Source organism: Triturus cristatus, chromosome 7, assembly GCF_964204655.1.
Source record: "Triturus cristatus chromosome 7, aTriCri1.1, whole genome shotgun sequence".
Lineage (NCBI taxonomy): Eukaryota > Metazoa > Chordata > Amphibia > Caudata > Salamandridae > Triturus > Triturus cristatus.
The window spans coordinates 1,768,053,419-1,768,072,772 of NC_140590.1; the positions used below are offsets into that span (position 1 = coordinate 1,768,053,419).

Genomic DNA, 19,354 nt, shown 5'->3' on the forward strand with positions numbered 1-19,354 from the left:
AAAATAGTACCTGATGTGGCTTTTACAATTTTTTTAATATAAGCCTTTCAATTCCGCGATGCATTCTATTAATATTTTTATTTGGGAAGGAGACAAGAATACATCACCAACTAACCAAGCACTCAAACCACAGGCAGCTCCAATGTGTTACAATGTCACCTAAACACTTTATAACTTTGAAAAGAGACTGAAAATAAATTACCATCAAAGTAGTCAGCCAAAGTGCTGGCAAAACAAACAACCACTATTTAAAGATAATATAAAAATAACCCAAATGAAAAAGCACACTAAGAACCGGGTTTATCACTGAAGAGAAAGGCACTGTTTTGAGCAGAATTTGAATAAGATGCACCTGCTTTTGCAGTCACTCAAAGAGAATGGATCCAGTGAGCGAAGTTGACCTCACCCACTGCTCCATGCTGCTGTGGGTAGAAGCAACATGTGAATGACAGTTTAAGAGACCAATGGATGAAGAGTGCTGACCAAAAACCCTTGTATGTATATTATGCATGGATTGTTTGGAGAACCAATAACCTGCTGAGAAAGCTAAAACTGTCTCAAAGACCCATCCTAAAACAAGCCTTGTCTAAGCCACTAACTCTGGTATTGCTTGACAGCTCTTTGTTTTGTCAGCACTTTAATTGTTATGGTTTTTGTAAAACTTTCTTTTTGTGGAAGGTGCCAGTCCCTCACCAATATCAAATCTTCATTCAATCATTTCCCAGATGATCATAAAAGACGTACATGATTTAAAACACACATGATTAATATAAAAGCAATAAAATATTTAACAATGTTAAAATGCATCAATAAAAATAGAATACATATCAGGCACAAAGCCTTACAAAAGACCTGTTCTTAAAATGTGAAATTATATAATACAATACAATCACAAAAGCCAGGACGTACGGAACAAGGAGAATTGAGTGATCATTGTTTAGAATAACATTGCCTTTCTCACATGTAAAATGACCTTCAAAAAATGGCCAATTAAATAACAGGTATCTTGGCCATTTAGTTGGTGTAGAAACAGCAAAGCAGCTCTGGTAAATTTGTGCCAGCGCTGCAGAGGCAATAGAAATTATCTGGTACAAGGGAGATAAAAATTTCAAAGAAAACAAAGTGCAAAAAGGTCTGGTTTGGTTGCTCATCGCATGGGCATATACAACCCTAAGGGGAAACCAAACATCCAGCGTATCGTTCCTAACCTAAAACGAGTCAGTAAGTTGCGTTCGTACACGTTCTGCAGAAATGAGAAGTAATGGGTGATCCCGGCTGTCATCTGAACCAAACAATAATCTCTTACAGACTGCTTCCTGACTTCCACAGCCTCCCTAGAGGCCTGTCTGTGTGGAGAAAAGCATTCCTGGGTCCAGCTTCTGTCTTTCTTGGTGATACTTTCCTCACCAATATAAAAAACAACTCTGGCTAAATCAAAAAATATTTTTGGCCTAAAAAAGCTGCCTTTTCTGAAGCCGTGCATGGCACTTAAGGAAACCACTTGGTGTACTGATGATCTATTTGTGAAGGAGCAGAATTCCATCACTCACAGTGAAGTTAAATAATGGCTGAAATGGGCTGGCCCTTCTCCCCACACTATATGCTGTATTGTGAGGGAGACAAATTGATTTAGAAGACTTTCTGAAAGGCCCTATAAAAAAGTATATTATATATATGTACTTTTAGTACAATCAAAAATGACAGACCTGAAAACAATAATGCACCCATATATACATAAATAAAGAGCCTTTGGGTTAGCCATCTCACCTATTGGTCTGTTCAGCTGTCATTCACATCTTGAACCCTCCCACCACAGCATACAGCAGAGTGCAAGGGATGATCTCGCTTCGGTCATGAGCTCTCTTGTGCTGCTTATGAGGTTATTTTGCTTGATCACATGTGAGCTTCTGCCTAAAAAGGATTGCACTTCAGTGCCACGACAGGTGAGCCTATACTTTACTGCTCCCTCTGCTGGCAAATCATATTGAAAAAGCTGGGTTGTCAACTACAGAACAGCGGTGCTTCCTGAACTAGTCTTAACAAGGCGCTGTGGTAGGGACAGAAGAACCACTGCATCTTATGCCCTTTCGATTTGACTTTTTTCAATAGCACCAAAAAGGTACATGTGACAGTATGCTAGATTTCACCAGTGGTTCTCAACTCATTAAGGTAACCCCTGGACAGATGTCTACTTACTCTTGCCGTGGTAACACTGCATTAAGTGATGGAGAACTACTCCCTGAGCCTGGCAGCGAAAGGCATTTTGGGCTGCTAGAATGTTAGTAGAAGACTCTGATGTCATCGAGGGTGCAATGATCGAGTGCTAGGCTTTGTTTAACAAACATTTGTTTTCAGATGTGTAGTTTGACTCAACAGAAGTACATCAGAACTACAACTCCCAGAGTTCATTCTGTTGTTAAAATTAACCTCAGGATTGGAGTACTAAGACCTTGGTGGCATGGAGCCATCTGGTTACCTAATTTTCCGCGGTCAATGCAGTGATACACCTGACCATAATCTGGGGTCCAGTGAGACCAGCAATGTCTATAAAGAAAATCAGTCTCACTCCAGGTACCCAACTTCACCCCTTCTAAAGGACATGCCCTGTCCCTCTCCCACTTTTACTCTTTAGTTTTAGGGTTACTAAAACTAATGCACGAATATTATCCAAACAATCAAGCAATATTTTCATATAGCACGACTCCACAACCCGTGAGGGTCTGAAGGCGCTGGTTGACGGAGGGGACTGGGTCTGCGGTTCAGTCGAACTGTGACTAGCCTACATGTTCTAATATTGTAAAAATTATATTCAGACAAAATATTGAGTAAAAGCATTCGCCATATCAGAATATCGTGATATGGAAACTTCGTCAGGAAGAATATCGAATTTATGGTAAGTAATATTGATTTTTTAAAGATTTAAGTCATTAATATAATTTGAAAAAATATTGTTTTTCAATTGTTATGTATTTTAGTATATATTTTAAAAGTATATTATGAACTTTATTTGTATAATTATTGTTTGTTTTTCATAATATTTGTTACATTTTTAGTAGCTATTAAATTTAACTTAATTAAATTTTGTGTTTTTTAGTTCTGTAGCGGGTTGTGAGTTTATAGGGTGGGAAGTAATTTAATCATAATAAATTAATGAGTATTTTTTATTTAATATTATGTATTTATTTTATATTCAATTATGTTAATTGTGCAATTCATTTTTTTAATGTAAATTTTATGTGTGGGTTGTAAGGGTTATGGGGTAAAGGGTGGGGAGTAATTTATTTTTAATTAATTTATAATTAGTTGTTAATTAATATTAATTAATTATTTGATAATGAATTATGTTAATTGTTTATTTAAAATAGTTTTAGGGGGGATGTGCGGTTTATAGGGGTAATGGGTGGAGAGTAAATCCATTTTAATTAATTAATAATTAGTTGTTAAATACTATTAATTATTTAATTGACAATTAATTATTTTAATTGTGTAACTTTTTTTAAAGTTTCATTTTAGGTGCGGGTTGTGGGCCTTAAAGCGGTAAAGGGTGGGAAGTATTTTTAATGATTTGATCTTTAATTTTTAATTAATAAGATTTGTTGAATTGATAATTAATTATGTTAAATTTGCAATTGCATTATTTTTTAGATGTGGGGTTTTTAGGGGTATGGGGTGTGAAGTAATTAATTTAAAGTAATTAGTAATCAAAAATATTATTATTATTAATTATTAATTTCATAATTTTGTAAAATGAATTACAACTGTACAAAGAATTTTCTGTTTAATTTTATGAGTGTGTTTTTTGTATTGTGGGTGTTTCTTTTGGGAAGTAAATTATTTATAATTAATTAATAATTAGTATTTAATTAAAGATAGTTTATAGATACATATTTATATTAGTAGTGCAAATAGTGTTTTTTGAAGTTACATTTTACGTGCATTCCAACACTTTCCTTACTGTTGTACGGACTGGAGTGGGAATAGTAAATTTTACCCCTCTGTCATCGAATACTATCTCTTCTGTTGCACTTGCTGGAGTGAGAATAGTAATTTTATCCACTCCGCTATCCAACACATTCCTTACTGTTGTACTGACTGGAGTACGAATAGTAAATGTTACCTCTCTGCTATCCAACACTTTCACTATTGTTGCACTGGCTGGAGTGGGAATAGTACATTTTATCGCCCTGCTATCCAACACTTTCCCTACTGATGTACTGATTGAAGTGGGAATAGTAAATCTAACCCCTCCGAAGTCCAACACTTTCCTTACTGTTGTTCTGACAGGAGTGGAAATAGTAAATTTTACCTCTCCGCAATCCAACACTTTTCCTATTGTTGAACTGACTGGTGTGGGAATAGTAAATTTTACCTCTATGAATTCCAAAACTTTCCTTACTGTTGTACTGACTGGAGTAGGAATAGTAAATGTTACCTCTACACTATCCAACACTTTCCCTATTGCTGTACTGACTGGAGTGGGAATAGTACATTTTATCTCCCTGCTGTTCAACACTTTCCCTACTGTTGTACTGATTGGAGTGGTAATAGTACATTTTAGCCCTCCGAAGTCCAACACTTTCCTTACTGTTGTACTGACTGGAGTGGGAATAGTAAATATTATCTCTCCGCTAGCCAATACTTTCCTTACTGTTGTACTGACTGGAGTACGAATAGTAAATGTTACCTCTCTGCTATCCAACACTTTCGCTATTGTTGCACTGACTGGAGTTGGAATAGTACATTTGATCTCTCTGCTTATCAACACTTTCCCTACTGTTGTACTGATTGGAGTGGTAACAGTACATTTTAGCCCTCCGAAGTCCAACACTTTCCTTACTGTTGTACTGACTGGAGTGGGAATAGTAAATATTATCTCTCCGCTAGCCAATACTTTCCTTACTGTTGTACTGACTGGAGTACGAATAGTAAATGTTACCTCTCCGCTAGCCAACACTTTCGCTATTGTTGCACTGACTGGAGTGGGAATAGTACATTTTATCTCTCTGCTATCTAACACTTTCCCTACTGTTGTACTGTTTGGAGTTGGAATAGTAAATTTAACCCCTCCGAAGTCCAAGTTCCTTACTGTTGTACTGGCTGGAGTGGAAATAGTAACATTTATCTCCCCGCAATCCAACACTTTTCCTATTGTTGTACTGACTGGTGTGGGAATAGTACATTTTACACCTCCACTATCCAACACTTTGCCTACTGTTGCACTTCTTGGAGTGGGAATAGTACATTTTACCACTCCGCTATCCAACACTTTCCTTATAATATTACAATTATTATTATTTCTTTTCAACATATATTAATATGTTTTTATTTAGTTTGTGTTTGAAATAATTTTATTTTGTTCCAGATATTTTATTTTAATGTTGTACTGACTGGAGTGGGAATAGTTAATTTTACCCCTCCACAATCCAACACTTTCTTTACTGTTATACTGACTGGAGTGGGAGTAGTAAATGTTACCTCTCTGCTATCCAATACTTTCCCTACTGTTGTACTGATTGGAGTGGGAATAGTAAATTTTACCCCTCCGAAGTCCAACACTTTCATACTGTTGTACTGACTGGAGTGGTAATAGTACATTTTACCCCTCCGCTATCCAATACTATCCCTTCTGTTGTACTGACTGGCGTGGGAATAGTACATTTTCCCCCTCCACTATCCCACACTTTCCCTACTGTTGCACTTATTGGAGTGGGAATAGTAATTTTTTCCACTCCGCTATCCAACACTTTCCTTATAATGTTAAAATTATCATTTTTTTTCAACATATATTAATATTTTTTTATTTAGTTTGTTTTTGAAATAATTTTATTTTGTTCACAATATTTGTTTTAAATGTTGTACTGACTGGATTGGGAATAGTAAATGTCATCCCTATGCTATCCAACACTTTCCCTATTGTTGTACTGACTGGAGTGGGAATAGTAAATTTTACTTCTCAGAATTCCAACACTTTCTTTACTGTTGTACTGTCTGTAGTGGAAAAAGTAAATTTTACCTCTCCGTGATCCAACACTTTCACTATTGTTGTAGTGACTGGAGTGGGAATAGAAAATGTTATCTCCCCGCTATCCAACACTTTCCCTACTGTTGTACTGATTGGAGTGGGAATAGTAAATGTAACCTCTCCGCTATCCAACACTTTTGCTATTGTTGTACTGACTGGAGTGGGAATAGTAAATGTAACCCCTCCGCTATCCAACACTTTTCCTACTGTTGTACTGACTGTAGAGGGAATAGTACATGTTAGCACTCTGCAATCCAACACTTTCCCTACCGTTGAACAGAGTGGAGTGGGAATAGTCAATTTTACCCCTCCGCAATCCATCACTTTCATGACTATTGTATTGACTGAAGGGCGAATAGCACATTTTAAACCTCCACAATCCAAAGCTTTCCCTCCTGTTGTACTGATTGAAGTGGGAATAGTAAATTCTAGCCCTCCACACTCCAACAGGTACCCTACTGTTGTACTGGCTGGAATGGGTATAGTAAATATTACCTATCTGCAATCCCACACTTTTACTACTGTTGCATTTGTTGGAGGGAGACTTGTAAATTTTACCCAGTTTAAATATGTTGGCATCACATGAAGTGGGCGTAGTAAATTTGGTTATATATTTACTATAATAGTTTGCGTAGTTTTGTATAAATTGTAGTGGAAATAGTATAAGTATTACATTTGATAGTTAATGATTTATTTTACATTATTATAATTTCTAATAATATGTTTTTGTTTATTTAAAATTATATTTTAATTATTAATGTTTTTAATGTGTAGAATAATTTTTACTAAATGTAAAGAATTTTAAGTTGTTTCATTTTTTTATTTAATTTGAACGGTTTGTTTTTTAAAGACACCCCGGACAGGACACGTTTTGGCTGTACAACAGCCTTTGTCACCTTGTGAGTGCCATTTTGTAATCACTTTACATTCTCTATTTTACCATAAACATAAAAAAAATACTGCCAGGTTCATTTCAAGCCAACTTAACCGCACCTTGTTGATAGAATATATATATTTATATATTCACTGAAAAAACCATAGGTGTTAGGGAAAGTTATAGTTAGATGGACATTTCACTCGTACTAAACCATAGAAATTCCCCCGTTATAGTTAGTTCAGCTAACTATAACTCACGCCCTCGCAATGCACTGCTGAAGACGTCACATATTACATCACTCATGACATGGTCAGTGACATCACTGATGACATCACTGATGACATCTCAACCGAGGCACAAGATGGCTGCCAACACTTCCTGGTTTGGAGTGTTGACAGCCAATTAGCATGAAGCTTGTGATCAGCAGGTTGCGCGGATCCTCCTTAGCCATAGATATCACTATCTGTATTTCTTAAATTTCTCAAAAACTACTGAACGGATTTGGTGTAATTCCATTCAGCAGTTTTTGCTATAACTGTGTCTAAACTTTCCTATGGAAAATTTATTTTTTACCTCTATTTTCTGATTTTCTCAGGAACTACTGAACGGATTTACACCATTTAAAAAAATTTCTCTTTCTGAACCAAGGGCTACCTTTTTGCAAAATTCGGTGTAATTCCGTTCAGCAGTTCGGGCTGTAGCCTGTTCCAAAATTTCCTATGGGAAATAACATGGAGTAAACACGTTTTGGGGCCACCCCTTTTTTCTCGGCCCCTGCTTGACGAATCACCCCCAAACGTTCAGGATAGGAGCTGACCGGAGCGCCCCACCAGTTCTTAAAATTTCATGAAGATTCGTCATCTGGCGTCAAAGTTATTGTGAAAAGAATGTTACGAATTTTCTATGGATAATAGGTCCTAACTATAACTACCTACTGGCGGCTGGCAGTAGGTAAAAAAAAAATATATTTATATATATATATATATATATATATATATATATATATATATATATATATATATATATATATATATATATATATATATATATATATATATATATATATATATATGTGGAGTGTATTTTATGGCAGACACTGCTACGTTTCCTCACCTTGGGACCCACTTGGGATATATTTTTTAGCACGAAGCCATGTACAGCACCTAATCAGGTTTTAGTAGGACTACATACCCCAGAATGCCATCGGGCACGGAGAAGTCCCATTTGGGCGGGGCGAGATACTTTTAGTCCACACAGGTGTCGGGACTTTGTGTTGCGGCCAGTGAACAAGGGCGAGATGCCCGAAACATGTTTGGCGTAACTGATGGTGGGATCTAATGTAACGTATCTGCTGCTCTCATTAAACGGAGGTACTGTTATCACCTGTGCTGGCATCTCCATGCATGGCGATTCTTTTTCTTGATATATATATATTATCTACTGGCGGTCGCCAGTAGATAGTTATAGTTAGGACCGTGTTTCCATAAGAAATCCGCAACATTCTATTTGGAATAACTTTGGCACCGGTCGACGAATCCTCGCGAAATTTTCAAAACTAATGGGGCGCTACGCTCCGCTCCTACCCTGAAAGTCTCGGGGGGATTCGTCAAGCAGGGGCTGAGAAAAAAGGGGGGTCCCAAAACACGTTTTCCCCATGCATTTTCCCATAGGACCTTTAGTCCGAGCTACAGCCCGAACGGCTGAACAGAATTACTTGAAATTTGGCAGAGAGGTAGTCCTCAGGTCAAGGATGTGCCTTTTGTAGGTCTGGTGTAAATCTGTTCAGTAGGTCCTGAGAAAATAGCATTTAAATCAATATATATATCTGTAAGCGCGCTCCGTGCGCTTACCGTAAGCTTACCGTACGCGTACGGTGCCGTGCGCGAGCTCAATTCTGATTGGTGGTTACATGACTGTAAACATTCGAATCGGTCGAAATCAGGAAGTGTCGGCCGCCATTTTCTGTCTCTCGCACTGAGAAACAAAGGTGGGGAACGTGAAAAGGGGGCAACGAAGAGAGTTGCAGACCCCCTAGTGTTTGTCAGGGGGTCCAAGAAGGACCCAAAAGTACGAAAAATACATTTATTAATTTTAAAAAAAAATCGCGGAGTGCGCGTACGGTAAGCTTACCGTACGCGCACGGCAAAAAAAAAAAATAAAGAAGTAACAATCACATTTATTAAATAAATTAAAGGACCCACAAGGGAGAAAAAAACAAATGTTACTGTGTAAAAAAAGGCGTGGCGCGCTCGGCATGGACTGCGCAACGTGGGCGCTCGGTGCGCAAAGCGCACCGTGCGCGCAGGGTGTGCGCATAGTGAAAAACCAGAAAAAAAAATAAAAAATAAATACATAACTTAGCATTTAAAAAACCGTACAAATTCACTGAAAAAACCATAGGTTTCACACACGTTATAGTTAGGAATTATCATTTACAAAACCTTGCAAATTCACTTAAAAAACCATAGGTTTCACACATGTTATAGTTAGCTGTACATTTCACTCGTAACAAACCAATGAAATTCCACGTTATAGTTAGATCAGGTAACTATAACTTGCGCGACCGCAATCCACAATGTGTAATTTCAGATGTCAACATTGATGTCATGAGTGATGTCACTGACCATGTCATGAGTGATGTAATATGTGACGTCATCAGCAGTTTATTGTGGGCGCGCAAGTTATAGTTACCTGATCTAACTATAACGTGGAATTTCATTGGTTTTTTACGAGTGAAATGTACAGCTAACTATAACATGTGTGAAACCTATGGTTTTTTAAGTGAATTTGCAAGGTTTTGTAAATGATAATTCCTAACTATAACGTGTGTGAAACCTATGGTTTTTTCAGTGAATATATATATATATATTCACTGAAAAAACCATAGGTTTCAGGCACGTTATAGTTAGGAATTAGCATTTAATAAACCTTAGAAATTCACTGAAAAAACCATAGGTTTCAGGGGCGTTATAGTTAGCTGGACTTTTCACTCGTACAAAACTATTGAAATTCCCCAGTTATAGTTAGTTCAGCTAACTATAACTCGCGTGCACGCAATGCACTGCTGATGACGTCACATATTACATCACTCATGACATGGTCAGTGACATCACTCATGACATCACTGATGACATCTCAAATGACATCACTGATGACTTCATCCTTGTGATAGAGTGGCAGACCTCCTCTCCCCCTAATATAACCTTTGATACACACATTCAAAAATAGAAACTAAAATTTTCAAAACAATGGACATACCAATCTCAGTTACAACAACCTATTCAGTAATTCTAAGATCCACATACACATCCACTCATTCACCAACAGTCCTATACAGTCACTCATACATGTACTCACTCATCATATGTACTCATACACCTGTACATCCTGTTACACAACGCCACTCATCCATGGAGTTACTCACACACGTAGTCACTCATGCTAATAAAGAATCAAACATCCATTTACTTGCATATACAGTTATACACACACCACCACACTTACTTCTACAGAAACTTACACATACTTAGTCTTTTAAACAATCACTTATAGAAACACATACTTATTCATATAGGAACTCTTCCAATCTCTCACTCTCACATATACTCACTTAAATACACCAATAGTCACATATACTAGTTTAAAACATATGTAGTTACTCATAAAGACACTATTGAGACAGTCATTCACTCACTAACACACCCATGCACACACTCATCCACCCATACAGTCCTGCACACATGCTGTCTTCAACACATACAAACAGTGAGTCACTCATTCATGCACCTATGCACTACGTAATACCGCCCACCGAACCATACAGACACTCAGACACTCATACTGATACTCAAAAAACCAACTACTAACCTATATAGACACTCATGTAGCTACTCACCAACCCATGCAGCCACTTATACACAAAGTGAGAGACTGATACAGATATTTACATATTTAAACATTACTCACTAAGCCATGTATTCACTAAGATACACTTAATCAGTCAGTTATACAATAAATTTATTTTTTAAAAATCATCCATTTAGACACTTATATACCCATTTATTCTTCCATCGACCTTGAGATATACATATAGAAAACATATGTAATTTTCAGAAAAACACACATTCACTTGATGATGTCATCAGTGATGTCATTTGAGATGGCATCAGTGATGTCATGAGTGATGTCACTGACCATGTCATGAGTGATGTAATATGTGACGTCATCAGCAGTGCATTGCGTGCGCGTGAGTTATAGTTAGCTGAACTAACTATAACGGGGGAATTTCAATGGTTTTGTACGAGTTAAAAGTCCAGCTAACTATAACGCCCCTGAAACCTATGTTTTTTTCAGTGAATATATATATATATATATATATATATATATATATATATATATATACACATATATATATACATATAAATTAAACCTATTACTGTCATAATTGTTTTTAAGTAGATACATGTAAACATATATATGAATTAAATATGTGTGCTTAACTTTTTAAATTAAGTTTATTTGTTATACATGTGAAAATATATAGTAAATATATTTTTTTAATTAATGTTACTATTCATTATATTTCATATTTAATATTTAATTGTATATATATTTAAAAAACGATATTTAATACAACGATATTAATGACATCAATATTTTATTTCAATCATTTTATACTTACCATTATAAGTATAAGATGCTGATATTCTTGACATCGATATTTTGGTCTTGATATTTTTGTATGGCGATATTTTTGTGGGTCAATATTTTGTCAGAGAACCAGGAATACTTCATGCTTTATAGAATAGGCAGAGGAGGAACTAAAGGCATGTGAATCACAGGGGTTGTGATGATCAGTTTCTTTGAGCTGTAGCAGGAGCATTTGAAAGATTGACCATTTCCTCTGTCTCCCAATCCTTCACCTGTGCATTCCACTCGAATGGCTTCCTTCTCTTCTAACTCCTCTTGCTTCAGTTTTCAAGTTGCACCAGGAGAACGTAGTCCTGAAGATGAGCCAGAAACAGAGAGATGAATGTGAAGGCACCAATAACTCAGGTAAATTCATATTATTCTTTTACCAAAGTTTCATGTTGCTTACTTTTTTAGAATAACTATCACAAACCCCGTAGTCCACTGTACAGTGTAGGAATATATGGCCTACAAATTGTCCAGTGGGGTCCTCTGAATGTACTTAGCTAGTGACAGGAACTCCCCACCCTGTCCAATTTGCATTTGCGCACACACATCTCACAACAATCACAACAAGCTTGTGTATTGTTTCTGGGGGAAAGAGCACCCACAGATTGACATTGGTCTTATTTTAGAGTGAAGCCTCCATTCCTTTGGGGTTGGCCTTTTCTTCTGGCAATCACCTTGGAGATAAGAGAGTGTTTATGACCCCACAGACAAAAACCCTTTCTCTCTCTGTCCCCCAGAGAGACAGAACGTTGTGCACCAGTGTTACTTTTTTACAGGGCTTGATTCCTGCCTCATATTGCTGATGTCTAAAGTCTGGCTAAAGAGATGTGCTTTTCCCTGGTACTGGAAGGTGTTGACTGTCACTGCACCCAATTCAGGGCAAAACATTTGAATCAGATGCCTTCCTCATACAGTATGTGCCACAGTGCAATCCTGGACTGCATCCAGTTCAACTCATTCATAAATATAATAGGTAATATACCAGTAATATATGTTTTCTATTGATGGGCTCAATACTAATGTCAGATTGTACAGTGCAGATGAATGTCAATAACATAACATCACATAACATAACATAACAGGTGCAGGCTTTATAGTTAGAGGCATTGAAACAACAAGAATCTGGCTTTTTTGGGTGCAACATCCACTTTTTTCACATAGGACTGGTGTTGAGGGGTGTCCACCTCAACCCAACAGCTGGTCTAAATAATTCCACAGTCTAATCCAGTCCTAATTACCCAATATCTCAATTTCACTTAAAATGTAAGTCAGATCACTCAACACATATATACCCTAAACAAATACATGTGTATGTAACTCACAGAAAAATGTGTGTGAAGGTGAGAAAGTACCTCACGTGCGCTACACCAGATGAGCTACTGGCAGGTTCTCATCAGCTTGCCCATGTTTATCATCATTGGTAACTTTCTCACCTGTAGAAAAGAAATTGTGTCCAGTTAAAGATAAAAATAAAGATAAAGAGATGAAGACAGTGATAAATATATCTGAGAAAAGACCCCGTGATGTATAAGAGACAGTGTGTCTCAAAATTAAGATTGAGTTAAGACTCACAAATATGTGTTGACCCTCTTTATATCGGATGGTGATCTTACTCAACAGTAAAAACACAGCATGTTGCAGACCAATTCAAAGTAGGTCAACATGTACGGTGCGTACCCCCTGGGGGTACGCACCATACATACACGGGTGGGGTACGACTCGAACGTACACGGGGGGGTTCGACTCGAACGTACACGGGTGGGGGTACGAATCGAACGTACAGGGGGGGTACGACTCGAACGTACAGGGGGGGTACGACTCGAACGTACACGGGGGGGTTCGACTCGAACGTACAGGGGGGGTACGACTCGAACGTACACGGGTGGGGGTACGACTCGAACGTACAGGGGGGGTACGACTCGAACGTACAGGGGGGGTACGACTCGAACGTACACGGGGGGGTTCGACTCGAACGTACAGGGGGGATACGACTCGAACGTACAGGGGGGGTACGACTCGAACGTACACGGGGGGGTTCGACATGTACACGGTTGTACATACAGGGGGGTTCGGCGCGTACCTACGGGGGCTGGGGGGGGGTCGGCGCGTACCTACGGGGGCTGGGGGGGGTCAGCGCGTACCTACGGGGGCTGGGGGGGGTCGGCGCATACCTACGGGGGCTGGGGGGGGGTCGGCGCGTACCTACGGGGGCTGGGGGGGGTACGGTGCGTACCGGGCCACCTACTCTGGTCGATTCGCGCCGTACTTCGCTTTTGCGGCACTTTTTGGGTGCCGTGAAAATATTGCCGTCCGGACTGCTGTCGGTTCGAATCGTAATTCCTGGGTCGTGAAACGCTGCCTGAAAGCGTCCCGACGTCACGTCGCAGCATTCCCGGATCACATTCGTATGTATATTTTCGTCGGTCGGTGTTTTTTACGATTCGTACGGAAATGGTGTTTCCGTGCGAATCGTAATTCCATGTTTGTAAAGTTTTACGACCGGGTACGAGTCGGACGGGGAAAACGCTCCGACCGACGGTTCGTACCCGGTTTTTACCGGATCGTAATCGGCACCAATGTCTTTTCTACAGGTGAGAAAGTTACCAATGATGATAAAGGTAGGCAAGCTGGTGGGAACCTGCCAGTGGCTCCTCTGGTGTAGCGCACGTGAGGTACTTTTTAACCTTCACACACATTTTTCTGTGAGTTACATGCACCTGTATTTGTTTAGGGTATGTATGTATTGAGTGATCTGACCTACATTTTAAGTGAAATTGAGATATTGGGTAATTAGGACTGGATTAGACTGTGGAATTATTGAGACCAGCTGTTGGGTTGAGGTGGACACCCCCCAACCCCAGTTCTCTGTGAAAAAAGTGGATGTTGCCAGATTTTTGTTGTCTTAATGACTGTTGAGTGGAGGGTGATCTGGCTATAATTGTTCCCTCTAAAGCTCCTTGTTGTGAATGTTTATAGTTAGAGGCACCTGGTGCGACAATCCATTTTTATGCCCCCTTGACCTCCTTCTCCACAAATTTCTTCGCTATAACTTTCCAACAATACCTCTCCACAGCCACTCTCTAATATGCATTTATTTTATTTTATTTCGGGACTCATATTAAATCTAGGTTGGCCGAGCACTTTACATCACACACTAGTTGTACAGGGCAATGAATCATACATCTGTAAATCAGTCTACAGGAAATGTTAGACAAAAAAATGAGGACTACAACTCTGTGATCTGCATAGTGTATGTTCTTTGCAGCAGGCATATTAACCGTCTGTGCTACTTTATAATGAGTCAAACCAGCCACTAGACAAAACTTGATCTCTCTCCAGCAGAAACATTAATCACTAGAGTTATCTTGACATTTTTATTATTGCCTAAAAACTGCTGGATGCAAGTATAGCTGCGCCCCCAGGTCTCCCAGGACCACCCCCTTAAAAACAACGCTCCAACGCTTCTTGGAACATATTTAAAACCTTTGAAGAAAGTGACATTCACAACATTCTTTCAGCTTTGAAACCCTCAAACCACTACAATGACCCCTTACAATTGAATATCTTCAGGGATAATAAATCTGCTATACTCCCACTTTGGACCAAGATAGTAAATGCCTCGCTTTCTCAAGGCACTATGCTATACTATATTAAAAGTAGGGCAGGTAACCCCTATTCTGACAAAAACCCATGGCAGATCGCTCAGACCTAAACAACTTCAATCTCCAACATTTCTACTGTGGCAAAGCTCCTTGAATAATGTGTCCAGGTCAAATTATTCAACCACATAGAACAATTCTAAGTTCTAGACCATTTCCAATTCGGCTTCCGCCAAGGCCACAGCTCTGAATCAGCTCTCATGCACATAGTGGACGGTGTGCTAAAAAAGCTGGATCTGAACGTATCCTGGCTTCTATTCCTCCTAGATCTATTGTCTGGTCTCCATACGGTTAAACATATCAGCCTCTTAGACTACTGGAACAAAGGATGGGGCTCTCAGTGTCTGTCTTAAATTGTTTCACGTCATTTCTCCACAATAGAACTCCAATAATCAAGGTTAAATAGTCCCTGTCCAATGTCCCACCGGTCACATTAGGGGTCTCATAGGGGTCCTCTCTCTGATCGACTCTCCTCAGCCTATTCATGAAGCCTCTAGCTGAAGTTTTGAAATCTACCAACATTGATTGCCACATGTATGCGGATGACACCCAATTGTACTTGGAAATCTCTTCCCCAGAAGGTTTTAGGCCCCTAAACACAACTCTTCAAAAAACTCAAACCTGGCTAGCCTACAACCACCTCAAACTAAATTCATCCAAAATGGAATCCCACCTAATTGTCCCACCCAAACATTCTCCCAAGACTGAATTATGGACAAAGTATCTAACTGCCCTTAACTGCTCACCACACAGTATAGATTCCACAAGATCTCTGGGAATAACACTTGACATCGAATCCAGAACTGTACGGGTCAAATCAGGTCCTGGATGAGCATGTACTCTTAAACTCAATTCTGAGAAGACCGAGGTAATCCTGTTCGGAAACAATCCTAATTTCTGGTCAGCAGTATGTTGGCCAGCTGAACTGGGACCACTCCCTGTCCCCACAAACAAAACTAAGAGTCTCAAATCAATGTAGTCATTTCATCTTCTTACCTTACCCTTAGAATCCTTCGGAAAACTTTTAATTTTCTTCCCATCAGTGCCAGGAAGTCAGTCATCTCCACCTTAATACTTTCAAAATTAGACTACTGTAATGGCCTATACAATTGTTTCCAGGTCCAATATGTCAAGAAACTTCAAGTCCTGCAAAATTCAGCTGCAAGATCACTCCTTGGACTGCCCAGGCATCACTCTGTCTCTCTTGCCATAAATGATCTTCACTGGCTAAATATAAAAAATAGGATTCAATTCAAATCACTGTGTCTAACCTACAAAACTCATCATGACTCTGGGCCACTCTTCTTAAATAAAGCTATTTCTTGGTACACCACCACCAGAAATCTAGGATCATTAGGATCCTTCAAAGTAAATGCCACTAGATATAAAAAATCAAAATGGGGAGGGAGCAGCTTCCTGGCAGGAGCGACCAAGCAATGGAATCTCCTCTCTACGCACATCAGATCAGCCCCCTCCCTTCTACAATTCAGTAAAACCCTAAAAACCTGGCTTTTTAATCAATAGCTTTTCGCTGTACTTGTTCTGCTGTCTGACTAGAGCCAAGACACCACCGGGTATATGTTGCACTTTATAAGTTTTTATAACATGGCATAACATAACAAGAACATGCAGGAGCACATCAGGACCGCCACAAAATGCGAACACTACCAAATTAACATTTTAAAGAAATGTAACCATTCCTCCCCTTTAACAACTTCAAGGCAGCGGTTCAAGCCCTAGCTATTCCCAGGCTGGACTATTGATTGAAATCCTATGTGGCCTTCCTAGATCCAAGTTGGTGCCTCTAAGGGCCTCTCTTAATACTTTTGCTAAGCTCATCACAGGAACAAAAGGAAACAAACACATCACTCTGGATCTAAAATTCCTAAACTGGCTCCCATATGAGGCAAGGATACAGTTAAAATTGCCTGCATGACCCATAAAGCATTACACTACAACACCCCAAGGTACTTGGCACAAAAACTACAATTATCATGTGGATGATGATCCTCTAGGAGCACCAGCACCTTGTTGCCAAAACCACAGAAATTCAATTAAAAGAAACCTTGCATCAGAGCCTTCTCGGTTTTGCCCTGAGAATATGGAATTCTGTACCACCTGAAATCACCACTCCCTTCAATTGCATCATTCAAAAACTGTAAAAAATTGAATATTACTTATTAACACATTTTTATCTCATCGGCTTGGTCATATGGAGGTAACTTTCCTCAATTTGTGAGCTTATTTTCCTGTTTCTTCCTTCAGATCATCTCTAACGCGCTCTGATACCCCTCACAGGTCATGTTTGCACTGTATAAAAATATATAAATATAAAAAAATGAAAAAAGTGCTTTTAAAGCCAAAATTTATTTTTGAAGACTGTGTCTCGCCAGAGGTCAGTGTCAGGTGTGACTGCACCGGTTGCGCTGCTGTAAAGATGGCCCTGGAACATAACATAACACATTTGTTCCATTTTGTCAGGCCCCCCATGCCACCCTACTCCTTCCAAAAAGTGTAATTTGTATTAATTTCTTTAAAGATTTTTATAGCGCTGGCAAAACCCGGGGGTATCAGAGCGCTTTACAGACATAGTCAGGCAGGGTTAACAAACATAGAATATGAAGTGAGAGCTAGTTGAGCGTCGGATCAGAGAATTTCTTTGAGAGAAACAAAACTAAAAATAAACAATTCAAGTAGGAGACTCTGTTTATGTGCTAGGTGTTAGAGCCTGAAGGGTTAAGGTGTTGAGGAATGAGAAGATCTTTTAATTGTCTTTGGAAGCTCATGAAGGGTGGGTTTGTTTGAATATGTACTGGGAAGGAGTTCCAGATTGTGGGGGCATCGCCCAAGAAAGAGAGCACTATGGCTTTTTGTTTTAGTTTTGTGGGTGGGATGAGAAGTAGGGTGTTGGTTCTTCTTAGAATGGCTATTGTTAGTTTGGACACAAGGTAGACTGGTTTTCTGGTGTGGGTGAGACGGGCAGTTTTGAAGCAACAATGGGCTTCAAATAGGAGTCACTTAAGATTATTCAGGGAGTGGAAATGTGATTGGGTATTTAGATCCAGTAGCCACCCTTGGTGCGGCATTTAGAGTGGCTCCTAAGGGAGCTAAGTGTGACTTTTCGGTGCCAGTGTGGATGGCATTTCCATAGTCCAGTCTTGGGAGAACCATGGCTTGTGTGGTGACTTTTAGATCATTCGGAGGGAGAATGGACTTGATTTTGTGTCGGAGTTTTAGACTGTCGAATGCACTCTTTACTGTATTTCTTATGTGTGGGTTCATGCTCAGACTAGGGTCCAGGGTAATTCCTAGTGATATGACGTAGTCAGCCAGAGTCAATTTGCAATCAAAAGCGCCAATAGTGTCAATCCATTCTTTGGACCTGGATCGTCTAATCGTTGTTGGATAGGACAAGGATTTCTGTCTTGTCTTGGTTGAGGTTCAGGTGGTTGTGTGAACTTTTGAGAGAGTGGAATTTAATCGTGGTAGGTCCTCTATGGAGGATATTTCTAAGTAGAGCTGAGTGTCATCGGCATAAAGTTGGTATTGAACATTAGCTTGTTTGAGTATGGTGGTAAGGGGTTCCATGTAGATATTGAAAAGTATAGGTGAGAGCACTGATCCTTGGGGGGCACTCCTAGTGATGACGGAAGGATCGGAGATCACAGGTTTATTTTCTATTTTTGGGCAGTACTTATGTAGGTATGAAGGTAACCATTTAAAAAACAAACCATATGCTCCAATTAATTTTTGGAGGTATTCTAAAAGCAGCTTGTGATCAACCGTGTCAAAGGCCACTGATATGTCAAGGAGGATAAGCAGGCAGCCTCTATCCATATCCAGAGATTAGTGCAATTCATCTCTATATTTAGGACAGCTGTTTCTGTGATACAGCCTTTCCTAAAGCCCAATTGTAGTGGGTTCAGTGGGTTGTTGGTGTCAATGTGTTGGTTGAGTTGGGAGAGAATGCCTTTCTCAAGAACTTTTGCCAGAAAAGGAAGTTTGGAGACAGGACTAAAGTTGTTTAGGTAATCAGTGTTAGCATCTGTTTGTTTTAGTAAGGGGGTGACTTGCCCAAGTTTGAGGCAATTGGGCATA

At 39.2% G+C, this 19,354-nt stretch overlaps 1 protein-coding gene across 1 annotated transcript in view; it reads left to right on the plus strand.

Annotated features, from left to right (window-relative positions):
• LOC146813028 (uncharacterized) overlaps positions 1 to 19,354 on the plus strand; it is a 120,985-nt gene that overhangs the window by 22,413 nt on the left and 79,218 nt on the right. The window contains exon 3 of the mRNA XM_085614673.1: positions 11,874 to 11,954. Coding sequence (XP_085470799.1) covers positions 11,874 to 11,954 — 81 coding nt within the window. The remainder of the gene's footprint in view (positions 1 to 11,873; positions 11,955 to 19,354) is intronic.